This window comes from Sphaeramia orbicularis, chromosome 10, assembly GCF_902148855.1.
Source record: "Sphaeramia orbicularis chromosome 10, fSphaOr1.1, whole genome shotgun sequence".
NCBI lineage: Eukaryota > Metazoa > Chordata > Actinopteri > Kurtiformes > Apogonidae > Sphaeramia > Sphaeramia orbicularis.
The window spans coordinates 51,154,208-51,181,912 of NC_043966.1; the positions used below are offsets into that span (position 1 = coordinate 51,154,208).

Sequence of the window (27,705 nt, forward strand, 5' to 3'; positions counted from 1 at the left end):
CTATGTGAAATATAAGCCTTTTATCTGGAAATTTGCACATTAAATAGAAAACATAACATTTTTGCCCAACAATTTAAACTATGCCAAATATGTATAAAGACATTTAATATTTATACATTTTATGCTGCACCCTGGCTATTAATTGTGCTCATGTCAGTAAATATTTACAGGGCATTTCAAAAAATGTAGCAATGCGTTAGCCTCATAGCCTAATTGCCTATGTCATATTTTTAGCCAAATTGTGAAATATGACTGGATAATTATGCTATAATGAGGCTAATGAATAGTTTTTCCCAAATGACAAGTATTTGAAATGTCACCTATGAAAATGTAGCTCTCTCAAACACTTAAGAGAAGGGGCATCAAAATGAGAAACCCCTCCATTTTGTAACTGTATGTGAGTGGTACAACACCAAGTTCTAGTCTCAGTTTTACTCCAGGATTGACTTTTTAGTGTTTTTAGTGTCCTATCTTGATCAAGAGCGACTCTTAGTATTAAACTGGCAGAAAGTACTCATTCAACCCCAGCATCACCATTTGCTCGACTGATTCTAAAATGAGCTATTCGTAAGTTCATCTAAGAGAGATATTATTGTTATGCAGTGGTTTGGAAAGGGACGTGCTTCTGATTGACAGGCTGATGGAAAAGGACCAGCCAAAAAAAAAAAAGTGCTTGAAGTCACATAATGACAGATTAGACAGATTTTGGTAACTAGGGTCTTTATTTTAACTTGAACACAGGTGATTAGGTTAGAAAAGAGACAGGCCTTCTATACATCTGTTGTCCATCCATTATTTTTTCTACCAAACTCATTCAAGTTACAAATTTCCTTAAGAAAACTCAGGAATTGTAGTGCTTTACTTATATCAGACACAATAAATAAATCACTTTAATATATGCTGTATATATTGTGTATGCTAGATTAATCGGAACATGAATTATCATTTGAAAGACACTGACTGAGCCAGCTGAAGTAGATCCAATATGATGCAGTAAACAGTGCTGTTAAACACAGCTGGGGGGGGGGGGGGGCTGTTAAGTAGGAACTGTAGCTGCTGTGTTTACACTTTACATACAGCTAAATGAAAAAGATAAGAAACAGTAGTAATTAGGTCACACTGTAAATGTAAAAGCACCAAACATGAGCATGTGAATTTCAGTTTTTAAATTAGGATGAGGACAATTTTAGATTCATCTGCAGTTCTAGCTAGTGATAATTTTCCTACAATATAATTTGGTTTCTTGCATAGTGTTCTCCAGAGTCTCCATTTTAGCTGCAGTGCTCCACCATTGTTCCATGTGTGCACCATATGAAGCACTTCCCCCAGTGTCGGCAGCTGCAGGGAGTGGAATTGGGAATTTGGTAGTGGGATGGGAGGGGCATCAGGTTCCATAATGAAGTCTTGAGTGGTGCTAGTGCAGGTTGAGAGGGCTGTTTGGTAGTCCAGAGGTATTTGCGCTCATTGACCGGTGGGAGTCGCTTGTGTCTGACGGAACAGCTTCAGCTCTTGCTTGTACCACTCGGGGGCCTCGGGGCTGTTCTTCCCAGATGGCCCATGATCATAGCCGTAGGCAACTGTCAGCTCCTCATTTTTCTGCACAGGCCTCAAGGTTCGGATGCACTTGATTGGCCCAAAGCGAGGATGAACAAACCTGCACACAGTGAAACAAGAAAGGAAAAGTAAATCCAAACAAACAACAACACGAGACAGTTAAGAGGAAAAGGAAATAAGGAATTGGTGATAATTTAGTGACATAAAATCCATAAAATCTCATCTAAATGAAGGACTGCTAGACAATGGAAATTAAAAAATATACATTTGGCCTCGTTACACCATTTTTAGCTTTCGTAGCACAATCAAACAACCATCAACCAGTCAACTGTGTAAAACTTTAGTGGTTGACTTGTACCTGCCGGTTATTAGCCGGAATGTTTTGTATGGAACACACAAATAATAAAAGTAATGAAAAATTAAATTAAGGATAACGAATGGAGAAGCATCGACAAACAACTAGACAGTCGGACTTCCGGTTGGAACACCTCTGCAATGTCTGTGCTCTGAGAGAGCTCCCACCAGAACCAGAGTAATTACAAACATAACCCCATCAAAGAGAAGAAAATAAGTCACAATATCGAACAACAAAGGGGGAAAGAAATACACCAATAGCCGATGCTCTGTTGCCGCACAAGTGAGTGAAGACAGTTCTTGAAAATTAGCGCTAGCATCAATGACTAAAGCTAATCGCTGCCCACATGAGGCTACACGCTAAAGCCAACAACTACGTAGTGCAAAGTGACAACAGCAATTGAGACATGGCTGATCTTGATGTAATTTTCCAGGAACTAAGAGGCTTTCACCATGAAAATAAAGAACAATTAGATTCCATTAAGGAAGAGATCTCTAAAGCGTACACCAGACTGGATGAAGCTGAGGGGAGAATTGAGAAGATGGAGGACAGAATCCAGGGCACTGAGGATGTTTTGACAAAAGTGGTAAAGCTTCAAATAAGGCTGGAGGACAAATTAACAGACCTGGGGCCTCATGTACAAAGGTTGCGTATGCACAAAAACGTTTGATCAGTCCATAACACCTTCTTCCAGTCTTCAGTAGTCCACTGGCGGTGTTTCGTGGCCCAGGCAAGCCTCTTTTTCTTATTCTGAAGTCTCAGCTATGGCTTTCTAGCTTCATCTCGACCCATCAAACCCGCAACTTGAAGTCTTCTCTTGACAGTTGAAACTGAGACTTGCTTACTATGACCACTACTAAGCTGTGCTTGAAGCTGTTGTCCTGTCAGTCTCCTGTCACACAAGCTGTTGACTCTCATAAACTTGTCTTCTGATTCTGTTGTGGCTTTGGGTCTGCCAGTCCTCTTCCTGTCAGCATTTCCCCCAGTTTCTAAGTGCCTTTAGATGGTGGAGGAAACTGGACTTACTGACACCTGGACTTTCATGGCAATTTCTCTGTAGGAAAGACCTACATTTTTAAGTGTTATGATGGTCTGTCTCTCTTCTATCGTTAATTGAGTTTTCCTCGCCATTTTTATAGTAACACACTACTTTCTGCAGTACAATACTGTTCAAATAATGCTCACAACTAGGGCTGGGTATCATGGCCAATTTCCATAATTAATTCGATTTCGATTCATAAGGTTCTGAATCGAATAATCGCAATTCGATTCGATCCAATATCGATTTGATTCAGTATTAACTGATTGATTCACATGAATTTAGTGATACCAAAGTACAATTTTGAGTTGTAACCTGATTATTTGACTACCACAGTCATGTAACACATCAATACTGGTATCAACATTGATATTAGACAGGAAATAAACACGTCATTTCAGCAGGAAGTAGCTGAATCTGCTCTTAAATGATAAACAGGACAGAAACATTGCCATGTTTCTACAGTGGCTCAGAACAGACTTCTCTGTCATCTTTATTGTGTTTTATAGCTGGTGGCTTCTACTCACTGGGGGGGGGGGGGTGTGTGCTCCGTGATTGGAGCGAGGGTGGGGTTGTGCTCTGTGATTGTTGGTCGGGGAGCGGTGGGTAGTATAGCGGTCGGACATTGTTGCTTTACTATTCCTCCAACTCCATACTCAGCCATAGGTGATAGTATGGATGAAAGTTATCATTCCAAGAACGACTGGCTTCCGTGACTCGCCTTGGAGAACCTCTGGGCGGCCAGTTCCTTCACACTGCGGGTTCGAGTTTGAGGCCGAGATGACCTCCAGCAGAGGAGTTTTCCCCACCCTTCCTCCACATCTTTTCCGCGCCAGAGCCGTCGCGAGTGAGACCAAGACTCCCCCAGGGGTTCGCATGACGGAGCCGGCCGTGCTTCTGCATAGTCCTGGTCCTGCTCTGAAAAATCGATCTCATCCATTATTAATCGATTACACAAAATTAAAACGAAATCAATCTAAGATCGATCAAATCGATTTTTTTTACCCAGCCCTACTCACAACGGTATGGTACCAAAGTGTGTTCCAACACTACTTTTATGCAAACAGAGGGGGTTGGAAGTAATTCAGAAACGTTGGGACAGCTGTAGGAATTGGTAGCACCAACTTTCGAGGCTTGATCAACCTCCACTGCTGCAGAACTGCTTTAAGTTGTTAACCCATTTCTTGTTCGCCTTTTTGTGTAATTCTGAAATGTACATTATTTTTCAGTTTTGTTCAACCCTTCCTTTTTTTTACCTCTGGCAGTTCACCACTTACCTTTATACCATTTCAAGCTGTTCATTGGACTTGAACTGCTTGAATTTCAATACAAAACTGGAAAAATTGGGGTGTTCTAAAACTTTTGACCGGTAGTGTATATTCGGAGATGTCTCTCACGGCTTAAGGTTTGGATATAGTATGAAATATACAACTCTCCATCTCACATGATCAGATCAAGTTCTGACAATTCAGGTCTGGTTTTATAGTTTTGTCCTTCATTCAGAAAACAAAGGTGAACACTAAATTAATTATATGCTGTTACAGACCAACTTCCCATCTGTATGATTGCAACATTCATTCACAGACCCCTACTTGTACTTTCACATTCTGTGTATCTTTGTGTAAGCTCAGTCTGACCCCCCTGTCAGTGTTTACTCACGGGTCATATTTGCAGTTTGGTGTGAATGAGTGGTTCGCCTTGTGACCCAGGGAAGCACAGTATTTCTCCATCTGGTCAAACGGCTGAGGCACATCGATCACTGTATCCTCATCCAGTGAGATGGTGTTTCCGTTCTGTGTCCAGTCTCTGCTGTCCACCTGAAATGTTAGCCAAGTGGTTTCAATCCAAGGCAGTGATGAAACATGAAATAAACAAGCTGTAGGTGCTGTATGTGCTGTACCTCTGAATGTGTGATGCGAACTCCGTTATAGAAGGCCATCACAGTGTTTGCGCTAGCATCTGCCTTAGCAAAGAGCCCCTGTCCTGCCCCTTTGATCAGAGAGTCTGCCACCAACACCCTGACAACAATGAGAAAAAAGCTGAGAAATGCCCTTGACGTGACAAATGTACTGTAGAAATCTGACCTCTTACATTTGGCTCTCATAGGGATCAGGGAGAAGAGTGTGGGTGGCAATGCAGCTGGATGTAGACTTATCATATGTGTACATGGCACCTAAAAAACAAAGAATGCTTCATTAATTTTTCCATAAGTTCATTGCTCCCTAAAAATACAAGCAGAGCCACATGCACCCAACAATGTGATCTACCTCAGAGATCAATAACTAAAGTCACATGACCAATGGAAAAAAGTGAGAAATAGCTCTGTGGTTGTGGAAAACAGTTAACACCAAAATCAAATAAAGGAAAACTGCAGGCAAAATGGGTAGCACATGAGCTCTGATTTCACACAATGCTTTTTGTTGTTACAGTACGAGCAGTGCAAGTTATACATTAACTAAATGCTTACTTTTTTTTTTAAGTGGAGCATGTGGTTGGGTTGAACTATGGATGGACAAAAGGATGAACAGAATTTCTGGTATAGCCTGATATATAAGGCCTGTAACGGTACACAAAATTTTCGGTTCGGTATATTTTCAGTTTTGAAAGCCACGGTTTGTTTTTTTTCGGTTTGGTACGGGAAGAAAGAAAACCCCTCAAAATGTCTTTAATGCATTTATGAATTTTTGAACATTTTTCCCCAAATTTTTGGAGACAACAGAACATACAAAAACAGGAATAATATAATTCTGCTGCTATAAATCAAATAAAAAATAAAACAAATAAAATATTACTAAATGTATTTTAAACATTAGTATTGCCCTTTTCCCTGAAAGGTAGTTTTGAACAAACAACAAAAATCTAATCCCAGTTCTGTCAGTTCACATTCTGCATAAAAATAACAACAAAAAATTCCACATGAAGTGCAGCATTAACAAGAGGGTAAATTTGTATTCTCTTACAAACTTAAGAGCAACACTGACAACAAAATTAACCAAATTATTTATTCTAGGACAGTGAATAAACTGTTTAGGCCACTTTAGGTATGTGTGCATGTGTGTATGTGTGTGTGTAGGGTGCAATTGGTCAAAAACACATAAGGGGGGATTTTTTTTTATATTTTTTTGTCGGAGGGAGCGCGGGGGGCAGTTATATACATGGAGGTGCGGTCCATAACTAACGTAACTAACGCTGGCATGAAACAAAAATGAAATTTTCAACATCCAACTCCCGGGTTGTATTCCTCTATTATACAGTGTGTGTGTGTGTGTGTGTGTGTGTGTGCGTGTGTGTGTGTGTGTGTGTGTGTGTGTGTGTGTGTGTGTGTGTGTGTGTGTGTGTGTGTGTGTGAGTGAGTGTGTGAGTGAGTGAGTGAGTGAGTGAGTGACAGACAGACAGACAGACAGAGCAGGTGTCCTGGTCCCAAACAGGACTGTAATAATGGTGGAGGCTCTTCAATCTCTTCCTTCCAGGTTCACATCATATTTGTTGTTTTTTTTTTTTTTACCTTATGTCAGCTGCTATGTCATATTTCAGGTCAATGTGCGCTCATTCAATATGTATGTGTGGAACTTACGCGGATTTAAAGTTTCGTGTCGAACAACGTCTTTCGTTCCTTTTTCCCAACATACTGTGCTGTTTCGTTACAGCTGTGTGCCGAACCAAACAGGTGCGTACCGAAATGGATCAGTTCGGGTACCGTTACAGGCCTAATATATGTGTGTGTGTGTATATATACATATATATATATATATATATATATATATATATATATATATATATATATATATATGTATATATACATATATATACATACATACATATATATATATATATATATATATACATATATATATATATATATATATATATATATATATATATATAAATATATGGACAGGGGTATAATACATATTATCAGAGATACTGTATGCACTCCAGGAGCCTGGGCACCGACCCTGTCCATCAAATGGTCAATGAGTGGTGTGGAGCAGCCACACAGCCCTGAGTCACTCTGCTGTTGATGGAGAACCATGTGGAGTGCTTGTTGTTAAAATGTAAGCAGGCTTAAGCATCTCTGTATATTTTTTGAAAGAGCTGATCTTTCTTTGGGCTCCAGGGATGATGAGGATCTTCCTTACGCCATGTTGTGAATGTTATTAAAAGTTAATCATACATTCACATGGCCACCTATTTAACAGAACATAAAATACAGCAGTGCACTGTCACAAAATAACAGACAGACCATGCAGCTGTTCCATGTGTCATTTTAACCACCATCCCCTTAAGGTGACAACAAAGATGATGCCTGTTTTCTCATCTCTTCTCTCCTCAGGTTGTTGCCTTGAGGGGTGAGGAGTCAAGGCAAGAACATAAGAAGAATTAACCCAGGTGCAGTGGTAAGTTTAAAAAAATTAACGTGTGGATTTTGATACAGAAGAGCTTGACTCAAATAGACAAATAAAACTTAAAATAGCTCAATGAAACTGATCAAATGAAAGAACCAATTACAGTATGTCTATAAAATTGTACGGAAGACATTTTAAAGACATCCTAATTTTGGCCTCACTACTTACTGTTGGGGGTGGTTTCAAAACGTGGTCTTCCACTCATGTTGGAGACCAGTTTGGCAAGCCGAGCTTCGATGAGCTCTCCATCCACAAATGTTCCATAGAGTGCTGTGTGGCTGTCAGGATAGATGTACGCCACAGACTGCCCTGTCATCTCACCCTCCTCGTTGACCTCCCCAAACACACAGCCTCCATCCTAGATGCAGCACAGTACACACCAACATGCACAAGACACAGACTATGACCATTCAGGACCTTTGCACATCAAAAAGAAAAACCTTTAACTTCACTGCATTTAACCATTTAATTAACAGTAGTTTTTCAAATAAAGACATTGACAAAGATTGTACTATGAACTTAAGAATTACTGTATAATGCTTTATTAGAAATATATTTCTATAGGAAAGTAGATGAATTACCAAGTAATCCAATGGTTCATGCAGTAAGCATAGTCAACATACTTTTAAAAACATTTTTTAGTCAACTATTTCAGTTTGTGGTGGGGTGGGAAGAGATTCATGTTTTCCTTCAGAAAGATGCAGAATTAGTGTATGTATACAGAACTGTTTCAACCTGAGTGCTGCATATGTGAAGTAAAATCTGAAAAAGTGTTGGTCAGTTTTTTATTGCTATTATTACCCCACCCCCTGAAGGGGAGGCAAGGGGTCTTGTTTTTGGTTCAGTTTGTTTCTTTGTTCCCTTGTTTGTTAACACTTTAGCAGCACAACTATTAGTTGAATTCATTCCAAATTGGGTTTATAGATTGCCAGTGACCCAGAATAGATGTGATTACATTTTGGGAAAAGTAGGTCAAAGTTCAAATTTATTTAGAATTTTAAACCCCCCCCATATTTACTTATAATGGCCGAAATTTGTCTATGCTGTGTAGGTCTATGCTGACATCAGCACATGCATAGACATGATGAAATCAGCTGGATCTATGCCAAAATAAGCTACGATACGTGCGAGAAGCAGGGTTTGTTGTGCCTGGTACCACTTGTTAGCTTACCGGCCGAGAGGCCGTAAGCTATTGTCGTCATGTGGCGCCTGGCGTCGTCGTCACCTGTCGTCGTCATCTGTCATCCGTTAAAAAACTTTCAATCGTCTTCTTCTCCGAAACTACAATTCCGATTGACTTCAAACTTGGTATACAGCTTCTTTATGATCATGTCAACAAAAGTTAGTGAAACTAATTGGGTCTGGATCTGATTCTGGATTTGGTGCGACTTTGAAAAATTTCTCCATTATAAGACATATGAAGTGGATCGACGCAATAACTCACTAAATATAAATGATATCACGTGTAAATTTCTCCAGTCCAGCCCTGATGGGGAGATGACTAAAACATCATGACCACATGCTGATCTGGATCTTCTTCTGGATCCGGGAACTTACGGAAAATTTAACATGGGCTCTTACGGGGAAAAAATTTCAATCGTCTTCTTCTTCAAAACTACACTTCTGATTGACTTCAAACTTGGTGTACAGCTTCTGTATGATGATGTCAACACAAGGTATTGAAATTATTTGGATCCAGATCTGATTATGGATTTGGTGCGACTTTGAAAAATTTTCCCATTATAACAGATAGGAAGTGGATCGATGCAATAAATCACGAAGTATAAATGATATCAAGTTGGAATTTGAATTTTTTACAAATCTGATTGGAATATGACCAAAACCTAATTTGCACCAAAGCAAAATACGCAGACAATATGTTTTTTTCAGGTGTTAAACCTCCCCTGTTGGGTCTGAAAGAACAATGTATACTTTGTCTGAATCAAGGTTCGTGTACAGTATGAACACATTATTTGGATAGTTTGGACTTCACACCAATTACAAGAAGTTATGCAAGGTTATAAAAAAGCAAACAAAAGAATAATTTAAAAAAAAACAACAGATGACAAAAAATGCTAAAAATGGGTAAAATTACTGAGTTGGTATTCATGTAAAGGAGACCTAGAACACACAGATGATGCCAACTCCCAAACCTGGGCTGGAAGAAAAAAATGACATCCCTCTTTTCTGGCAGCCCTGGGAGCAAGAAGAAATGTCTCTGTTCTCACAGAGTATGTAGCTGGCTTTCTACTCTGTAATGAATTCCTTCACTGACTCATGACCATGTAGTGTCTAAAGAAATGCTAATTGCAATTATAAAACTAAGAGAGCAGTATTTTTTAACATAGTAGCCTCAAATCAACCACTGACAGCCAGGTAGCAAAACAGCCGATCACAGCGACTCAGTCATAAAAAGTAACTTGTCAGAAACACAGGCAGTGTGACTCACAGGGTAGTAGACCCAGCATTCCCCACAGCGGTTGTTGTCCTTATACTGCCCCTTGAACATCAGCCGGCCCTCTCCATCAAACTCCTGTGCAGGCCCGGTGAGTTCACCATCCACGTATGTCCCATGGAGGACACCTCCATCTTCATACGTGTACACCCCCTGACCCTGCAGAGCATCATCTACATAAAAGCCCTCCAGGGCACTGTGGAGAGCATGCAGAGAGCAAAGCTGCAGTTATTTTATTTATTTGTTTGATTTTACCTTTAGGTAACCAGATAGTCCCATTGAGATTAGAAATCTCTTTTGCAAGGGAGACCTGGCCAAGGTATCAGCCGTACAAAGTCCAAACAATACAAAACACATATATGATACACAATGAACAATCAAACACAACAACAGTTATTCAACCATAATGGCATCAAGAAAAACAGTGACATTCCTTCTTCACTGCATTCTCCATAATACTTTTAAAATCATTAACAGAAATGAAAGTATGTAGTTTTACAGTTTTTTTAAGATTATTCCATGACCATGGTGCATGCTAAGAAAACGCTGTTTTTCCAAAGTCTGTCAGAACTCGGGGGAACAGTCAAAAGCAACCACTTGGAGGAACGCAGATGGAAACTACTAGAGCAGTGGTTCTTAACCTTGTTGGAGGTACTGAACCCCACCAGTTTCATATGCGCATTCACCGAACCCTTCTATATTAAAAAATAAAATATGATTTTTTTCAAATTCAAGACACAGGAATATGTTTTACTGGTGCACAAAATGAACCGTGCATTAACATCACTGTGTTCAAAGAACAAAACCAATACAGTGCATGAACTCACAACAAATGACATACCTTCTCACAAAGACATGACCTTTTTTAATACTACCACACTGAAATGGTTTTAATTTTTAACCTTATGTATTCCAATAATGAACTTATTGTATTTATGCTATTTATCATTTTTAACATTTTAACACACACCCATCACCTAATTTCCATCAGGCTACAATAATAATGAATATTTACTGCAAATCAGTGTGACTGACGGCTTTAGCGTAATACAATTTCTCCATCTGCGACGGTGCGTTGGTCGTCACATGATTGTAACTGACCAGTGCGGTGACCGAAAAATGTAAACAAACGCTACACATGGCTGCCTCCGTGGTTAACAGGAAGTAGCAAAAGTCATAACATCGATGTGGAAAATACTCAAATAATTCATCGTCAGACGAGTGGAAGAGATTATAAACACTTCCGGATTGTGTTGTAGTGCTATAAGCAACAACAATACACCACGTATATTGGATGTCAATCAGAGAAAGAGTCTCTGAAGCCGTTTGTTTACATACACAGACCTAGCCCGACACACACCCGACTAATGAGTCGAGTGTGTGTCTTGACCTCTGCCGAACCCCTGAGACTGACTCACCGAACCCCTAGGGTTCGATCGAACCCAGGTTAAGAACCACTGTGCTAGAGGTAATAGAAAGAAGATTACTGAGGTATTTTGGGAGTTTACCCAGCAGAGCTATATAGATGAACAAAAACAAGTGTTTTTGTCTACGAATGGTTAATGATGTCCAGCCCACTAAATCATAGAGAATGCAGTGGTGAGTGAGAGATTTTGCATTTGAAATGAAATGTAAAGAAGCATGATACACTCAATCAAGGCACCTTAAAGTGGAGGTAGCTGCGTGTCTGTACAGTAGATCACCAGAATCAATCACAGACAGAAAGATACGTTACACTTATCAGTCTATTAAGACTATTCACATTGTATATTCAGAGATGACAGTTATCTTTACCAAGTCACGAGGGAATCACAACAGTGAGCATGTAAACACAACACCAATGAAGTCCCATCTTTAAATATGTATTGAGGTATATGTTGAGTGAGATATGCTGAGTCTGAGATGAACTGCTTGTGAAATTATTAGGAAAATAAGACACACATTTTTTTCTCAGGGTGGGGAAGCAAAATTTACAATATTTTGAGGCAGGGATTGAAAGACAGTGTATGACCAATTAGTTTATTGAAAGTCATGAGAATTTAAATCTTAAAATCATATTTTACTGGATTTCTAACGGTCTTGTTGTCTACCTCAAGTTCAGTTGCCATTTTTCTCATGGATTTGGTTGGATCCTTTAGGATTTTGGATTTGAGAGCTTTAATAAAAGCTTTGGTACGTTTTTTGTTGCTTCCTCCACTTCCAGACTTTCTCGTAGGGCTGCACGATTAATCGATTTTAAATCGAAATCGAATTTTTTAATTAGGACAATTTTTAAAAAAAAGGGAAATCATAAAATCGATTTCATCTCTCTCGTGCCTCCGGGCCGTGCGCCTCCGCAAGCCCGCGGGCCACCGTAGGCTCTTCCTGTGACAGCGGTCTGTCACAGAAGTCTGTGTAATGACCGGATGTTAAATCTGTTCATGAGCCCGCAGTACTTATAGCAACATAAGCCGTGGCTTCACGCACGGATCCTGCAATTGAAATATAGCGGCATGTGGATCACTCATCATACGTTGTCCCGGATCCATACCCTACTGTCATCTTCCGAACCCGGTCCGGGTCTCGGGGTCATCAGCCTCAGCAGAGGAGCCCACACAGCCCTGTGCCCACACACATCCACCAGCTCCACAGATAGAATCCCTCCAGTGTGTCCTGGGTCGGTCTGTTCCACGCACGGATCCCACAGTTTAAATAGAACCGCACGTGGATCACTCATATTAACGTGGTCCACGCACGCACGACAGATGCTTGTCACTGACTTACATTGGTATCACTTCTGTGGGCCAGATACCCCAAAAAGGAAAAAAAAAAACTTTTTTTTTTTTTTAAATTAATTGTCCTCTTACTTGCTAAATTTTTCATTACAAATGTAAGTTCTGTAACACAAAACCAAATATTATTTATGTTTTGTAAGATGTTGAACTTTATTTAAAGCTGTTAGATAAATGTGGAAACAAAAAGGCTATAAAAACTATCAGTATTTGCTCTGATTTGGACATTTTATTATAGTGTATTCCCCCTGACAAACTTATGTTATTTTCTTGTTGTATACATTGTTTGTGTACTCTACTTCATTTCAAAGATTTAATGAAGAGAAAAAACAAAACAAAACTGTGGGTTCATCACGTGATACCATCACAGCTTTGAGGTCGGAGCAGTGGCTTGCATTGTGGGCTGCTCACGAAAACGACATGCTGACTTCTGTTGCCTTTTCTAGTTATACCCAAAAATCGAAATCGAAAATCGAGTTTTTACAGGAAAAAAATCGGGATTTTTTTTTTTGCCAAAATCGTGCAGCCCTACTTTCTCATAATACTTTTGCTCATAGTCATTCACTTCTTTCCATTATAAACAGTCTTTATGGAAAGCCAACTATTTTTGAAATCTCCTTTGGTGTGACGAGTGCATTCAGCAAATCACACACTCTTTGACGTTTGCTTTCCTGATTACTCATATGGGCAAAAGTTTCTGAAAAGGTATGGATAATAGTGTTAGGTATGATTATGACATCAATATATGTTTGGTTTCAAAACAACTGACGTAGTGCCTGCTGAGAAAAAACAACTAAATGTTCACTGTAAATTTTGCTTCCCCACCCTGTATATATTTCCAGACTTGGTGGTGTGCATATTAGTGAGTCCAATAATATTTGTCTGATAATATTTACCTTCCATCAAAGAAGAAGAACTTGCCCTTGCCATTCTTCTCTCCATGAGTGAAGTGCCCTTCAAAGCGATCACTGGAGGAATAGGTCACTGTACAGAAGCCATGTGGCTGGCCATCATCATCCAGAGGACCTAAATGCACACACAAACATGAGGCTAAACATTTACAGTGCAACTGCATTTTTTTTTTTTTTTTTTTTTACATTTTCTGGTGTGACAGCCTTATTCTAAATTAGATTAAATTCATTTTTTTTTACCTCAACACAGAGTATCTTACAATGACAAAGTGAAAAAGTTTGGTGGTACCAGGCAAAACAAACCCTGCCCTTCACACATATTTTGCCCATTATAAGTAAATGGGAAGAATTTTAAAAATAGGACCTATGGCCCTGTAGCTTACCGGCCAAATTAAAAGCTTTGGGAAATGTATCAAGATGCCATTTATTATCACCCAGTTATGTGTATTTATTATATTACAGAAATAGCCATGTTTTGGTCATATTCCAATCAGATCTGTAAAAAATTCAAATTCCAACTTGATATCATTGATACTTACTGATTCAATCCACTTCCTATCTCTTATAATGGGAACATTTTACAAAGTCACACCAAATCCAGAATCAGATCCGGATCGAAATAATTTCAATACCTTGTGGTGACATCATCATACAGAAGCTGTATACCAAGTTTGAAGTCAATCAGAACTGTAGTTTCGGAGAAGAAGACGATAAAAAATTTTTCCCCATAAGAGCCCATGTTAAATTTTCCGTCAGTTCCCGGATCCAGAAGAAGATCCTGATCAGCATGTGGACATTATGTTTTGGTCATCTCCCCATCAGGGCTGGACTGTAGAAATTTACACTGGATATCATTTATATTTACTGAGTTATTGCATCGATCCACTTCCTATCTCTTATAACGGGGAAATTTTTCAAAGTCGCACCAAATCCAGAATGCGATCTGGATCCAAATAATTTCACTAACTTTTGTTGACATGATCATAAAGAAGCTGTATACCAAGTTTGAAGTCAATCGGAATTGTAGTTTCGGAGAAGAAGACGATTGAAATTTTTGTAACGGATGACAGACGACGACAGACGACAACAGGTCCATTTTTAGCTTCGGTAAGCTAAAAATCATAAAAAAATGTAACTTTGACCTACCTTTCCTAAAATGTAATGACATCTATTCTGGGTCACTGGCAATCTATAAACCCAGTTTGGCATGAATTCAACCAATAGTTTTGCTGCTAAAGTGTTAACAAACAAACACAGAAACAAACCGAGCCAAAAATAATACCCTTTGCCTCCCCTTCGGGTGGGGCGAGGTAAAAATATATCATTTTCAACAGTATTCACAGCATTTTCTTAGTGCATTGTTGACACACCTTTGGCAGCAATTAGAGCCTCATTCTTCTATGCAGAACTTCTCAAGCTCCATCATGTTGGATGGGGAGCACTGATGCACAGCCATTTTCAGATCCCTCCAGAGATGTTCAATTGGGTTGAAGTCTGGGCTCTGGCTGGGCCACTCATGGACATTCACAGAGGTGTCCTGAAGCCACTGCTTTGTTATTTTGGCTGTGTGTGTAGGGTTATTGTCCAGTTGAAAGATGACTTTTCACCCCAGTCTAAGGTCCAGAGTGCTCTGGAGCAGGATATCATCAAGGTTGGTCCAAGATGGCACCAATGCATTTGGCCTGAAGTCTGTCACTGCCCGCACTTTTAGTTGTTTTATGGTTTTTATCAACTGTCACTGCAAATGTTTTACCTGTATTTATATATGATCGTCAGACACTTCTGGATTTGCGGCCAGCAGCCAACAATATTGTGAACTTTCAGCAGGATGGGCAAAATTCTTATCAGGCCCCATTCCTACATGGAGTCCCATCTTACCTGCTCCGTATCCCGGCCCCACCTCTGCGCAGAAGGCGCCGTTTGCGCAGGGGAAGACGCATCGGCCGGCTGGTAAAACTAAAGGCCATCTTGGCATGTTCTCCACAGGCTGTGGAGCATGCTGCTCGGCTTGCTCCATGGCGAGTGCTGGATCCCATCGCCCCCTGCCTGGTTCCTCTCATCGGCTTGGAAGACGGATCCCTGTGTTGTCGCCTCCCGTCCCCGCGCATTCTCAGGCGCGGAGTGAATCTCCACAATCTCTGGCTACCTGTCCGGGTGCAGGTGGCTAGTACCCCTGCTAACTCTTCAGCTTCAGATACTGTCAGGGTAGCTGTGGTGAATGCCCGATCGCTGGGGAATAAAACTTTTAATTTCAAGGACTTCTTCATGTCCCGTGGATTGCATTTCCTATGCGTGACCGAAACCTGGATAAATGTCGGTGAGTCCACTGTGCTGTCAGAACTTTTGCCACCTTCCTGCTCATTCTTCAACTCCCCGAGGTTATCAGGCCGTGGAGGGGGAATCGCTACTGTTTATAAGCAGATGTTTAAGTGCAAGCAGTTAACGCTGTCTTCCACCTATACCAGCTTTGAACTGTGCCTTTTTGAACTGTCTTGTCCTGTTCCCATCCTGTGCGCAGTTGTCTACAGACCTCCTAAATACAACAAGGATTTTATCAGTGACTTTTCTGACTTCCTAGCGGACGTAATGCCGAAATATGACAAGCTCTTAATTGTTGGAGATTTTAACATTCATGTGTGCTGCCCCGAGAAGCCATTAGTGAAAGACTTCTTAATTCTTTTGGACTCTTTTGGTTTGGTGCAGTGCGTGTCCGGTCCCACGCAGGAGCGTGGGCACACGCTTGACTTTGTTTTAACTTTTAATTTGTCTGTTGAGAATCTTGTAGTATTGATGCTGTGTTTTCTGACCTTATGCCTATGATTTTTGACATTTCACTGCCGTGTGTAATGGCAAAACCGTGCGCTCCAGCGCGCCGCTGTCGGGTCCTTAACCTGCTGCTCAGTTTGCTGCCGCTTTTACTGTTAATTTTGACCAGTCTATATGCGCTGATACCGAGGAGCTATCCTCTAGTTTTTATTTGATCTGCCAGACTGTGCTAGAGTCTGTGGCTCCAGTTAAAATAAGGGCATCTAAACCTAAACAGGAGCCTTGGTTAAATGAGAATACTCGCGCTGCCAGGCGAGAATGCAGACGAGCTGAGCGCAAATGGAAAAAAAATAAACTGGAAGTGTCTTTTCAAATTCTAAGAGAAAGCTGGCGCCACTATCAATCAACTGTAAAATTATCAAGAACGAGATATTTCTCTGAGATTGTTACAAATAATCGTCACAACCCTCGTGTGCTTTTTAAGACTATTGACTCGGCTTTAAATGTCCCTCAGCCTGTGTGCTTAGAGCATTCTTCTGAAACATGTGAGAAGTTTCTTTCATTCTTTGTAAGCAAAGTTGCAACTATAAGGACTCAAATAACGCCTCCTTCTCATGACCCCTCCATGCATGTCCCCTGTTGTGCTGTTTCTGATGACTTTGAGCCTGTAACTCTCCCAGAATTAAAAAACATTGTTGCTCAGTTGAAGGCCACAGGTTCTCCAGATGACCCACTACCTCCGCGTCTCTTTAAGGAGGTTTTTGAAACTCTAGCGCCTGCTGTCCAATTGATTTTAAACAGTAGTTTGTCAGCCAGTGTTGTCCCTGCTCATTTTAAACATGCAGTGGTGCATCCCTTGCTTTAAAAAACCTGGCCTTGATTCTGCAGCACTGTAAAATTTCAGGCCTATCTCTAAGCTCCCATTTGTTTCAAAGATCCTGGAGAAAATTGTTTTTATTCAGTTGAAATCATTTTTAGATGAGCACGGTATTTTAGAAACTTTTCAGTCTGGTTTTAAAAATCTTCACAGCAGTCTGCTCTCTTACGGGTTTTTAATGACATTTTTATTTCAACTGATGCTGGCCTTTTTGTTGTTCTGGTGCTGCTTGACCTGACATCTGCCTTCAACACTGTTGACCATGGGATCCTCCTCTCCCGACTGGAACACTGGGTGGGGATTCAGGGTTCGGCTCTGGACTGGTTCAGGTCTTATTTGACTGGGAGATCCTTCTGTGTTCACTTTGGTGAATTTATTTCCTCTTCTGCCCCCCTGTCATGTGGGGTACCACAAGGATCCATCCTTGGACCTTTGTTATTTTCTCTTTATATACTCCCTTTAGGGTCCATCCTGAGGAAACATGGCATTCCATTCCATTTTTATGCAGATGACAGTCAAATCTATTTACCTTTTAAGAAGGATGACCCGCAAGCTATAAAACCCCCCTTGGACTGTATTGATGATATTAAATCTTGGATGTCATTGAATTTTCTGAATCTAAATCAGGACAAATCAGAAGTGATGGTTTTTGGCCCCAGTGTTTCAAATCACACAGCTCTTGTTGACCTGGGTTCCTTATCTCATTTGGTTAAACTGGTCATGTCAAATTTGGGTGTTAAAATGGACCCCAATCTTAAACTCGACCAACAAGTTAGTGGTGTGGTCAAGTCCAGTTTCTTTCACTTAAGACAGCTTGCAAAAGTAAAGTCTGTTCTGCCCAGGGATCTATTTGAAACCGTGATCCATGCTTTTGTAACTACTAGACTTGACTATTGTAATGCACTTTATGCTGGGTTGAGTGAAAATGCACTTTCCCGACTGCAGCTGGTCCAAAATGCTGCAGCTCGGCTTTTAACAGGGACACGCAAACATCAACATATTTCACCGGTTTTAGCTTCACTCCATTGGTTGCCAGTGCGTTTTAGAGCTGATTTTAAAATTCTTCTATTTGTTTTTAAATGTTTGAATGGCCTTGCCCCCTCCTACCTGTCTGACCTGATCCACCCCTACGCCCCCTCTCGTGCTCTCAGGTCAGCAGATCAGCTGCAGCTTGTGGTTCCAAAAACTAAAAAGAAGCTTCGTGGGGACCGTGCCTTTTCTGTTGTCGCCCCAAAGTTGTGGAACCAGTTGCCCTCAGTTGTTAGACAGGCTCAGTCTCTATCTGTCTTTAAATCATATTTAAAAACGCACTTTTTCTCATTAGCTTTTAATCAGTGAGTGACATGTCTGGTTTTTTTTTTATGCTGTTTTTAACAGATTTTAACTTGTCTTTGTTTTTATGATGTTTGTATTGTGTTGTTCGTAGCCCACTTAACACCCTGTGTTTTCACTAGTTTTATTTACTTATTTAATCCCTTGTTTTATGTTTGGTGTACGGCACTTTGGCCAGCTGTAAAGTTCTTAAAGTGCTTTATAAATAAAGTTGGTATGGTATGGTAAGGATGTCTCTATACATTGCTGCGTTCATCTTTCCCTCAACCCTGACGAGTCTCCCAGTTCCTGCTGCTGAAAACATCTCACAGGACAACGCTGCCACTGCCTTGCTTTACTGTAGGGATGGTATTAGGCAAGTGATGAGGGAAGCCTGATTTCCTCCAGACATGAGGCTTGGCATTCAAGCCAAAGAGTTCATTTTTGTTTCATCAGACCAGAGAATTTTGTTTCTCATGGTCTCAAAGTCCTTCAGGTGCCTTTTGGCAAACTGCTGGCAGGCTGTCATGTGCCTTTTACTGAGGAGTGGTTTCCGTCTGGCCACTCTACCATACAGGACTAGTTGGTGGACTGCTGTACAAATGGTTGTCCTTCTGGAGGGTTCTCCCCTCTCCACACAGTGCTGTGGAGCTCTGTCAAAGTCACCATCGGGTAATTGGTTACCTCCTTGACGACAGTGATTGCTCAGATTAGCCGAGCATCCAGCTCTAGGAAGAGTCTGAGTGGTTCCAAACTTCTTTCATTTACAGATGATGGAGGCCACTGTGGTCACTGGAACCTTCAGTGTTGCAGACATTTTTTTTCTGCACCCTTCCCCAGATACAATCCTGTCTCAAAGGTCTAAAAACACTTCCTTGGACTTGATGACTTGGTTTCTGCTCTGACATGTATTGTCAACTATTGGACCTGAGGTGTGGGCATTTCCAAATCATGTCCAATCAACTGAATTTACCACAGGTGAACTCCAATCAAGTTGTGGAAACATCTGAAACATGATGAGTGGAAATAGGATGTCCCTGAGCTCAATTTTGAATGTCATGGCAAACACTGTGAATACTTATGTACATATTATATTTTTGTTATTCATTTTTAATGAATTTGCAAAAGTTTCAAGCAAACTTTTTCACTGTCATTATGAGGTATTCAAAGAATTTTGAGGTAAATAAAAGTTCATCTAATCTAATTTGGAATACGACTATAATACAAGAAAAAAAGTATAGCACTGTGCCAGATGCACAGTAACTTTGCTCACAGTATGAGACATTTCTCACACAAGGAAGTGGTGTTTTAAATTTAGTTAGGGGTGAAATGATTCCTCGAGTAATCTGATTACCTCGATTACAAAAAATGATCAAGGAATTTTCTCAGCCTTGAGGAATTGTTTATGTAATTGTAAAGGTTAAAGCGCGGTATTTCACTTGGAATAGGGCTGCATGATATTGGAAAAAACTGACATTGCAATTTTTTTAAACCCTGCGATTTTGCTGCCGACATAAATGGTCAAACAAATTAGTTGTGTTTCCTCTCGTTGTGGCAACAGGTGCACGGTACTATTGACACAGAACACGTGTTTCAATATCATCCTTCTTACAGACAAAATAATTCCAGATAACTGATGCTTTTCTTTTTGGCACCATGTCTTTGTTTTCAGTAATTTTCTCTTACTTGTTGGTCATTTTTCAACGCTTGGGGGGGGTACACACGCACACGATTTGGCCTGGGGGGATGCACACGCGCACATTTCATTCAGCAGGTCGGGGGGGGGGTTCCCGTCCGACTTATATTACTATGGGGGTCCGTTCCGCCCGCAGAAGTGAAAGTGAAACTTAAGGCTAATTTATTTTTTTCCTACCTCCTGAAGCTTCACAAACTTTCATTTAAGGGGGCAAGCTGTGCCACAGCAAAACCTTACCAGTGGAAACGCTGTGTTGTTACCAGCGACTCAGTCCATGCGCAAGGGAGTGGTCTGCTTCGGCAAACTGATTAAGAATGAATGTGATTTGTGGATTGCTGCACGCAGTGTGTGTCAGGTATCCTTGTAATTAGATGAGAACACATTGAGTTCATTTGCCTCCAACATCGCAGGACCTGCGATGTGACTATTGCGAACACATACATATCACAATGGCGATGATGACGATGATGATGGCGAACGATGTATCTAACTCAGACTACTTTTAATGTGGCACAACACACTTACATCATCCACTCAAAGGAAGGAGGGGGAAGTGGAAATGTTTGGCTGAAGGAGCAGGAAGACGGAAGAACCGAAGGAAAACAACAATGATGAAAGAGAAAAAAAACACAATAAAAAAGACAGAAAATGACAAAAGTAAGACAGTTGATGTAGCTGAACAAAGTAAATAAATAAATAAATAAATAAATAAAAAATCACCTTTTGAAGTGACCCAGTTGGAGCCCAGACCCAAATCCACCTGTGGAATGACTTCAAGAGAGCCATTCGCACCAGAAACCCTGACAATATGGGTGAGTTGATGCAGTTGTGAGGAAGAATGGTCCAAAATGTCCCTAAACATTGTGCCAGTCTGATCAACAGCAACCAAAAATGCTATTTTAAGGTTATTGCTGCCAAAGGAGGTTTGGTTCACTCATTAGATTCAAAGGTTTACTCACTTTTTCCAGCAGAACTGAGCATTTAATGGCTGTGTTCCATAAAGAGATGACATATTTATATTTAATTAATAATTTGTGTGGTATGATGTTAAGAACATTGTGTTTGTCTATGCTCATGACTTAGATTCAGATCAGATCACATTTTATTACCAATTCAAAACACAATGCCAGATTTCAAAGGGTTCGCATACTTTTTCTTGCCACTGTAGTTCATATCAAAGAAAGTTCCACCTGGGTCACCAGAGGATGGTAGAGTGAAAAAGGTATTTTATAATTACTATGACAAACATGGTACTTAATAGTGACATTTAAAGGTGCGGGAGACTTTCGTGATGAATTTTTCATCAAATTTGTAAAACCTCAGTCATAGCCTAAGTATCACGAATCTGTAAGTCTTTCTGTGATTACTCACTTGAATCTCTTGCATTACAGTGAACAATTTTGAAGTGCCATCCACCATAAACAAACCCGTGTGTTTACATTCAGAGCTGGGAGGTAACTCGGGCATCTTCGGAATTTTTTTGTCACGACGTGCACTGTAGGGAAACGGAGGCTTGTGCTGCCGCTGCAGGGAGGTTTGTGCAGCCGCCTGCAGCGGCAGCAGCAGTGCAAGCCTCCATTTCCCACAATGCACGTCGTGACCAAAAAATTCCGATTTTGATGAAAAATTTGTCATGAAAGTCTCCCGCACCTTTAAAAGAAAAAAGAAAGTGAATGGGTCATCTCATCTATCTCATTTGATTGGAAGTTTATTTGACAGGTTCATGTCACAAATCATATCTCAGTTCTCAAGTTGAGGCTCCTTGGGTCCTTGCCCTGACTTCTCACCTTTATCGTTCACTCCTCACAGAGCAGATACAATCAGACAAGACATCTTCACCTTGGAGTCATTAAACATTATGTAAGGAACAGCTGCAGCAAATATTTTCTGATATTTAGTCCCACTGAACCGCTGTAGTTTCAGTTATTTACACGTTTGATTAACTTTTCAATATACAGGGTAGCATAATGTGTCAATGTGCGATGAAGGGATTTCATATAGTTTTACTTTCTTATTTAACATGTACAAGTTTGCTCATGCATTTGGTTAATTTAAATAACTAAGGCAACTTCAGACTGAACAAAGCTTTAATCTTTTACTTTTATTGTTACTGGACTGACTTCTTCCTGAGAGTCTCTGTGCTCAATGTCCTTACAGGTTTTCCCTGGATCATCTCTGGACCTGCTACTGTGGTCCTGCTTCTTTAGTTGTGATAGTGTTTATTATATAGTTACATGGATGGTAGAGGTTTCTATTACGGGTGCAGCTGCAGTAGTAGTATATCCACTGTTAGTATTTGTATTTAAAGTATTGGTATTAACAGTTTTTACTCGTTATTGGTAGTTCAATTCAGTTTGCTGTGCATCCATGTCTCCCCATATCCCCCTCCTCTCTCTCTCTCTTTCTCTTCCTGTACCCTCTCTCTTTAACCCCAACCAATCAAGGCAGACATCCATCCTCCAGAGTCGGGGTCTACTCCAGGTCTCTGTCTGTTAAAAGGAAGTTTTCCTCACCACTGTCCCCAACTGTTTGCTCCTAGAGAATTCTGATGATGTCTGTGAATTGGTTTGTTAAGAGACTGGTTGAAACGAGCTCTAACTGTATCATGAGATAACTTTTGTTATTTTGTGGTGCTATCTAAATAAAATTTGATTGATAGCTTTTAAGTCCTGCCATCGTTTGTTTAGTCCAGCCATGTAATAACTCGTCTACACATCACGGGTCTGATCACAGAGAGACTCAAGTACAACTTGGACAAAGCAATATCTCCTCTGCACAGTCTCTTCAATCCTCAAGCTATATTATAAAAGCCAAGTAGCCTCTGTGTGTGTGCGTGCCTATGTATGTGTCCAGGGATCCACACAAAATCCGGAAAGAGCTGATCGCTGCAGTTTGGCATACTTATGTATTTTTGTTCAAGGTAAAGACTAGCGAAAGCGACAAGTTGATAGGACCAATATTTTTGGGAGATAATAGTAATTTTGGAATACAATAGCCTTACAATCACATTGCTATGGCCAGAATGCTATGGTAGTGACTGCTGGACAAATGCGGTAATACAAAACAGCATAAAAATGACCACATTTAGAACCTGTGGATCCCCACGGGGCAATGCGCTAGTATTTAAGTGAAATGAGAGATCAGTCAAGATTGCAGACAGAGATTTCCAGTCCACTATCAAGCATTTAGCAATCAGGAAGCTGAGGAAGTGAAAAATAAGCAACTGAGAACCGTTCCCAGCCCATGGACTAATGTCCATGCATGAAGTTTACACAGCCCACGTAAAATGTTACATGTTTATGATTTGAAGACTCCTTGTGAATAGTGGCTTTTGTTGAAGAAGGCAAGCAAGAGTTGTATGACACTGGAGGAGCAGATGACCTCCATCAGTCCATCAGAGTAACTTAAAGTGACAGCTGGTCTAGAGCAGTGGTTCTTAACCTGGGGTGCCCAGAGAGCCCAGGGAGGGCACAAAGCTTTGTCTGCATTAAGGTTACAAGTTGTGAAAATTCTATTGGATGTAACAGAAAAAAGACTTCTACACTAGGCCTGCACGATATATCAATAATGTATCATTATCATAATATCAATGTTTGCAATAGACGTACTGCAAAGATTACTTAAATTTTAATTAATATAGCGTACATGTTATGTGCCGTGCATTCACACTCCGAATGTCAACATATTTGGCCAATCAGATGCTGTCATGCTGCCAGAGAAGCCCGCCCTACCTGATAGGGATGGTAGGTGATGACATAACTGTCACTTGTTATCCTGGTTCCAGGTTCGAACAAATCCAAGACATGCAACCTACAATGCAAATGGCTGAGCCAGTCAAATTTTTTTTTTTTTAAATTTACCATCACAAAGTGCTATTTTACTGTACCGAAGCAGATGAAAAAGGGTTTGAACTCTTGAGTTGAACCGTGTTAGTTCTGTCATTAACAGCTGCAGTCTGTTTTTCAATCATAGTTTGTCTTTAGTTCTTGAAGACCGCTGTGCATGGTCATAAATTATTACTTTATTTACCTTCTGCTGAACTGGACAGAGCAGATAAAGGGCTGATGAACACAATATGAAATATGAAGATGTGGAAACACCTCATAAAAGCCTTATTTGATATCATGTAAATGCATAAAGATCCTGTTAAGCCAATGTAGTGGGCGCTAATTAGCTAAGATGCTAACATTTGCTTGCACCAAATGTCCTCATTTTCGAACTTAACCTTATTTTCATGATATATCATGATATATCACAATATATCACAATATATCATGATACTGTTAAAAAGGCAATTTTATGTTTGTTTCTTTTTTTTAAATGATTATTTCCTTGAAGAATTGATTTACACCAGAAATATGCACAAATACTAAACACATTTTTATTTGATCACGACAGGATCTAATGTTATATCACAAAATGTTCCTGTGTTCAAATTTAAATTATGTTTTACAGACATTACAGTTTAAGATCCTGTTCAAATGTTCATATTCTATTAGTTCAGAACTAACGTCAGAACATTATTTTTGTGCAATCCCAACAAAGGAACTAACGTTATTTAATAAAAGAGTGTTAAATAAGAATAAATAAAATGTAAACAAAACAGAAAAACAAAAATGAACCTCCACAATATCTGCATTTAAATAAATACCTAAACCCCAGGTGTCAAACATGTGGCCTGGGGGCCAAATCCGGCCCGCCAAAGGGTCCAATCCAGCCCGCGGGATGAATTTGTGAAATGCAAAAATTACACTGAAGATATTAACAATCAATGGTGTCAAAATCATTTTAATTCAGGTTCCACATACAAACACACTCCACTTAGATTTCAAGTGGGTCAGACCAGTAAAATATTATCATAATAACCTATAAATAATGACAACTCCAAATTTTCTCTTTGTTTTTTGGTGTAAAAAAAGTAAAATTACATGAAAATGTTTACACTACCAAACTATACTTTTACAAAAATGTGAATAACCTGAACAAATATGAACAAACGGAAATGTCTTAAGAAAAGTAAATGCAATTTTACCAATATTCTGCTTGTTACTTAATGTATTGTGCAATCGTAATGCAAATGTGTAAATGATAAACTGATAAAACGAGACAGAATATTGTTAAAAATGCACTTGTTTTTCTTAAGACAATTCAAGTTGTTCATGTTATTCAGATTTTTAAGGAAACTTTGTAGATGTAAATATTATCATACTGTAATTTTACTTTTTCCACTGTTATTATTTTACTGGTCTGGCCCCCTTCAGGTCATACTGGGGTGAATGTGGCCCCTGAACTAACATGAGTTTGATACCCCTGACCTAAACATATTGATACAGTACTTTTTAATATTGATACAGTATTGTGAAATGAAATATCACGATATACTGCGGAGCTGATATTTTCTTATACCCCTAATCACAACAAGAAGTAGTAGGCATACCTGGAGTAATCAGTGTGTCCAATAATGACAGACAGGAAATAAAGGAGCCACATTAAGTTCAGGAGGTAGTGGGGCTGTGCTGACATTGCAGGTGGAGTTAAATGATTATGATAAAATGTATTCTAAATTTTGAATCCTTTATGTTGTTTTCAGGTTTTCATTTATTTCAATATAATTTTGTTTACAATAACAGAAAATGTTTTAAGGGGGCAAGGTGATTTATGGCCGGCATTGCAGATGTAGCTGCATTTTTCCCCAATAAAAATAATGTTGGAAACAATACATTTCTTTTTTTAATTGTCTGCATCACTCTATGTTGGCAGCAAGTAGAGTGAAGAAAAACATTAAATACTTAAATATTCCAAGTCATATCATCGAAATATTCAATAATGTTATCACATATCTTCCTAATATCATGCTTCCCTATTATACACCCAATAAGATAATCAAAATCTGTACAAACCCACTCAAAACATATTTTCTCTGCATTTAAAAATATCAAACTATCTAGTAGCCATACCCTCTTGACCTCTGAAACTTTGTGACCCCCACAGCCAGAGCAACAGTCTGGTCAGGTCAGATAGATAATTCACCTGAGGTTTTTTTTTTTTCTGTCAGTGTATCATCATATGTATAAAACACCATGTCTAAAAAATGCAGATGACTCATCAGTATCAAAAAAGAAAGTCGAGTTACCCTAACTTTGGTTTTTAGTGAAGGACAGGAAAGTTTCGATGGGGGGGCTCCAAGGAAAAAAGGTTAGAAACCACTGGTCTAGAGAACCTGTCAGCTTCAACCTGAACATCAGTCTGAGCCACATCCTCAACTACAAACCACCCTGGTGCTTCCACAGTTCTGATAGGTGTTCCTTGAAAAGTTTGTTTTCACCTTCTTTGTGGAGGCTACAGTTTCACAGTAGAGGTCGGATAAGTTTAGATCCTGGAGTAGTTGTGTGCTCGATGTTTTCAGGTGGTCATTTCTCCTCCACACACGCAGGCTAACCGAACACGTTTTCAGACTGACGCCTTCCCACGGCTCCTGAACGCCACATGTACAAAAACACACACGAACCCTCCACATGTTTCAGTGGAAATCTCAAATGTAGCAAAAAGTCACTCGAAACTAAAATGTCGCCGTTTTTGTCGTGTTTTCACTTCCTGCCTGCTCGTCGACGGTTGAGGTCTGACTGAGACCCGGGCCGCCGTCCGACGCAGGAAGGGCGGCTTACTTGTCAAATCCAGGCCGCGGTGCCTTCTGGGAACCGAGCAGGCCCGGTACCGACGAACTCATGGAGATTTCCCCACAAGTGACACCACAGAACCGAGACGACACTGTGCTGCGGCTCACACCTTAGGTTCAGCCGTATAAAAGACAAGCCACATAAGACAACCCAGATGGATAAAGTGAGTGTGAATTTACCTTCCACCACCTCCTCTATGGTCTCATCATCGCTGTCCATGCTGCGACTGGAGGATCATACTACAGCCGGTGTTCTGACTGAGTGCTCCGGTCACCAGTGGGCGTCAGACCACTACTGACACCAACATCTGACAATACTCCAAAACACTTTGAAATGCATGGTAATGCAACAATCACACATAAAAACTTAATACTATTACATAAAACTTATTGTTATTATTATTATTAGTAGTAGTGGTAGTAGTAGTAGTAGTAGTAGTATCAATAATAATAATAATAATAATAATAATAATAATAATAATAATAATAATAATAATGCAATAAAAATGCAATAATTACACATACAAACTTATTACTATTACATAAAACTTATAACATTATTGTTATTATTATTATTATTATTATTATTATTATTATTATTAGTAGTAGTAGTAGTAGTAGTAGTAGTAGTAGTAGTAGTATCAATAATAATACTAATATCCTCCCAAGGGTTCTTTTTGAGAGAAATTCCTTATTCCAGTCTGCATATAGGTAGAAGGAGATACTCTTGATATTCAGTCATTAGCTGATAAGCGGTAATGGGGGTAAATGCATTTGAAGGCATATGACATTGCTTTCTGAGTTAATTTGTACGTTGCTGGGCACGACATAAACAACCTGGATTTAACTGATGAAATCATGCAGATTCTTCCATTTGATTATTACAGC

At 39.8% G+C, this 27,705-nt stretch overlaps 1 protein-coding gene across 1 annotated transcript; it reads right to left on the reverse strand.

Annotated features, from left to right (window-relative positions):
* Positions 1-700: 700 nt before the first annotated feature.
* On the reverse strand, positions 701-27,113 carry setd7 (SET domain containing 7, histone lysine methyltransferase). Its single transcript, XM_030146352.1, has 8 exons — positions 26,998-27,113; positions 13,477-13,606; positions 9,804-10,005; positions 7,523-7,712; positions 5,040-5,121; positions 4,849-4,966; positions 4,608-4,765; positions 701-1,654 (listed from the first exon to the last, which is right to left on the reverse strand). The coding sequence occupies exons 1-8, from the start codon at positions 27,035-27,037 to the stop codon at positions 1,462-1,464; spliced, it is 1,113 nt and encodes a 370-aa protein (XP_030002212.1). The 5' UTR covers positions 27,038-27,113; the 3' UTR covers positions 701-1,461.
* Between the last annotated feature and the right edge of the window lie 592 nt (positions 27,114-27,705).

Bases quoted from the DNA above. Each gene is read 5' to 3' on its own strand.
- setd7 (XM_030146352.1), bottom strand. From the start codon at position 27,037: ATGGACAGCGATGATGAGACCATAGAGGAGGTGGTGGAAG. The intron at 10,006-13,476 runs GTAAATATTATC...TGCTCTCCACAG, and splicing joins TTCTTCTTCTTTGATGGAAG to TGCCCTGGAGGGCTTTTATG. The intron at 1,655-4,607 runs GTGAGTAAACAC...CACTGTGTGCAG, and splicing joins CCAAACTGCAAATATGACCC to GTTTGTTCATCCTCGCTTTG.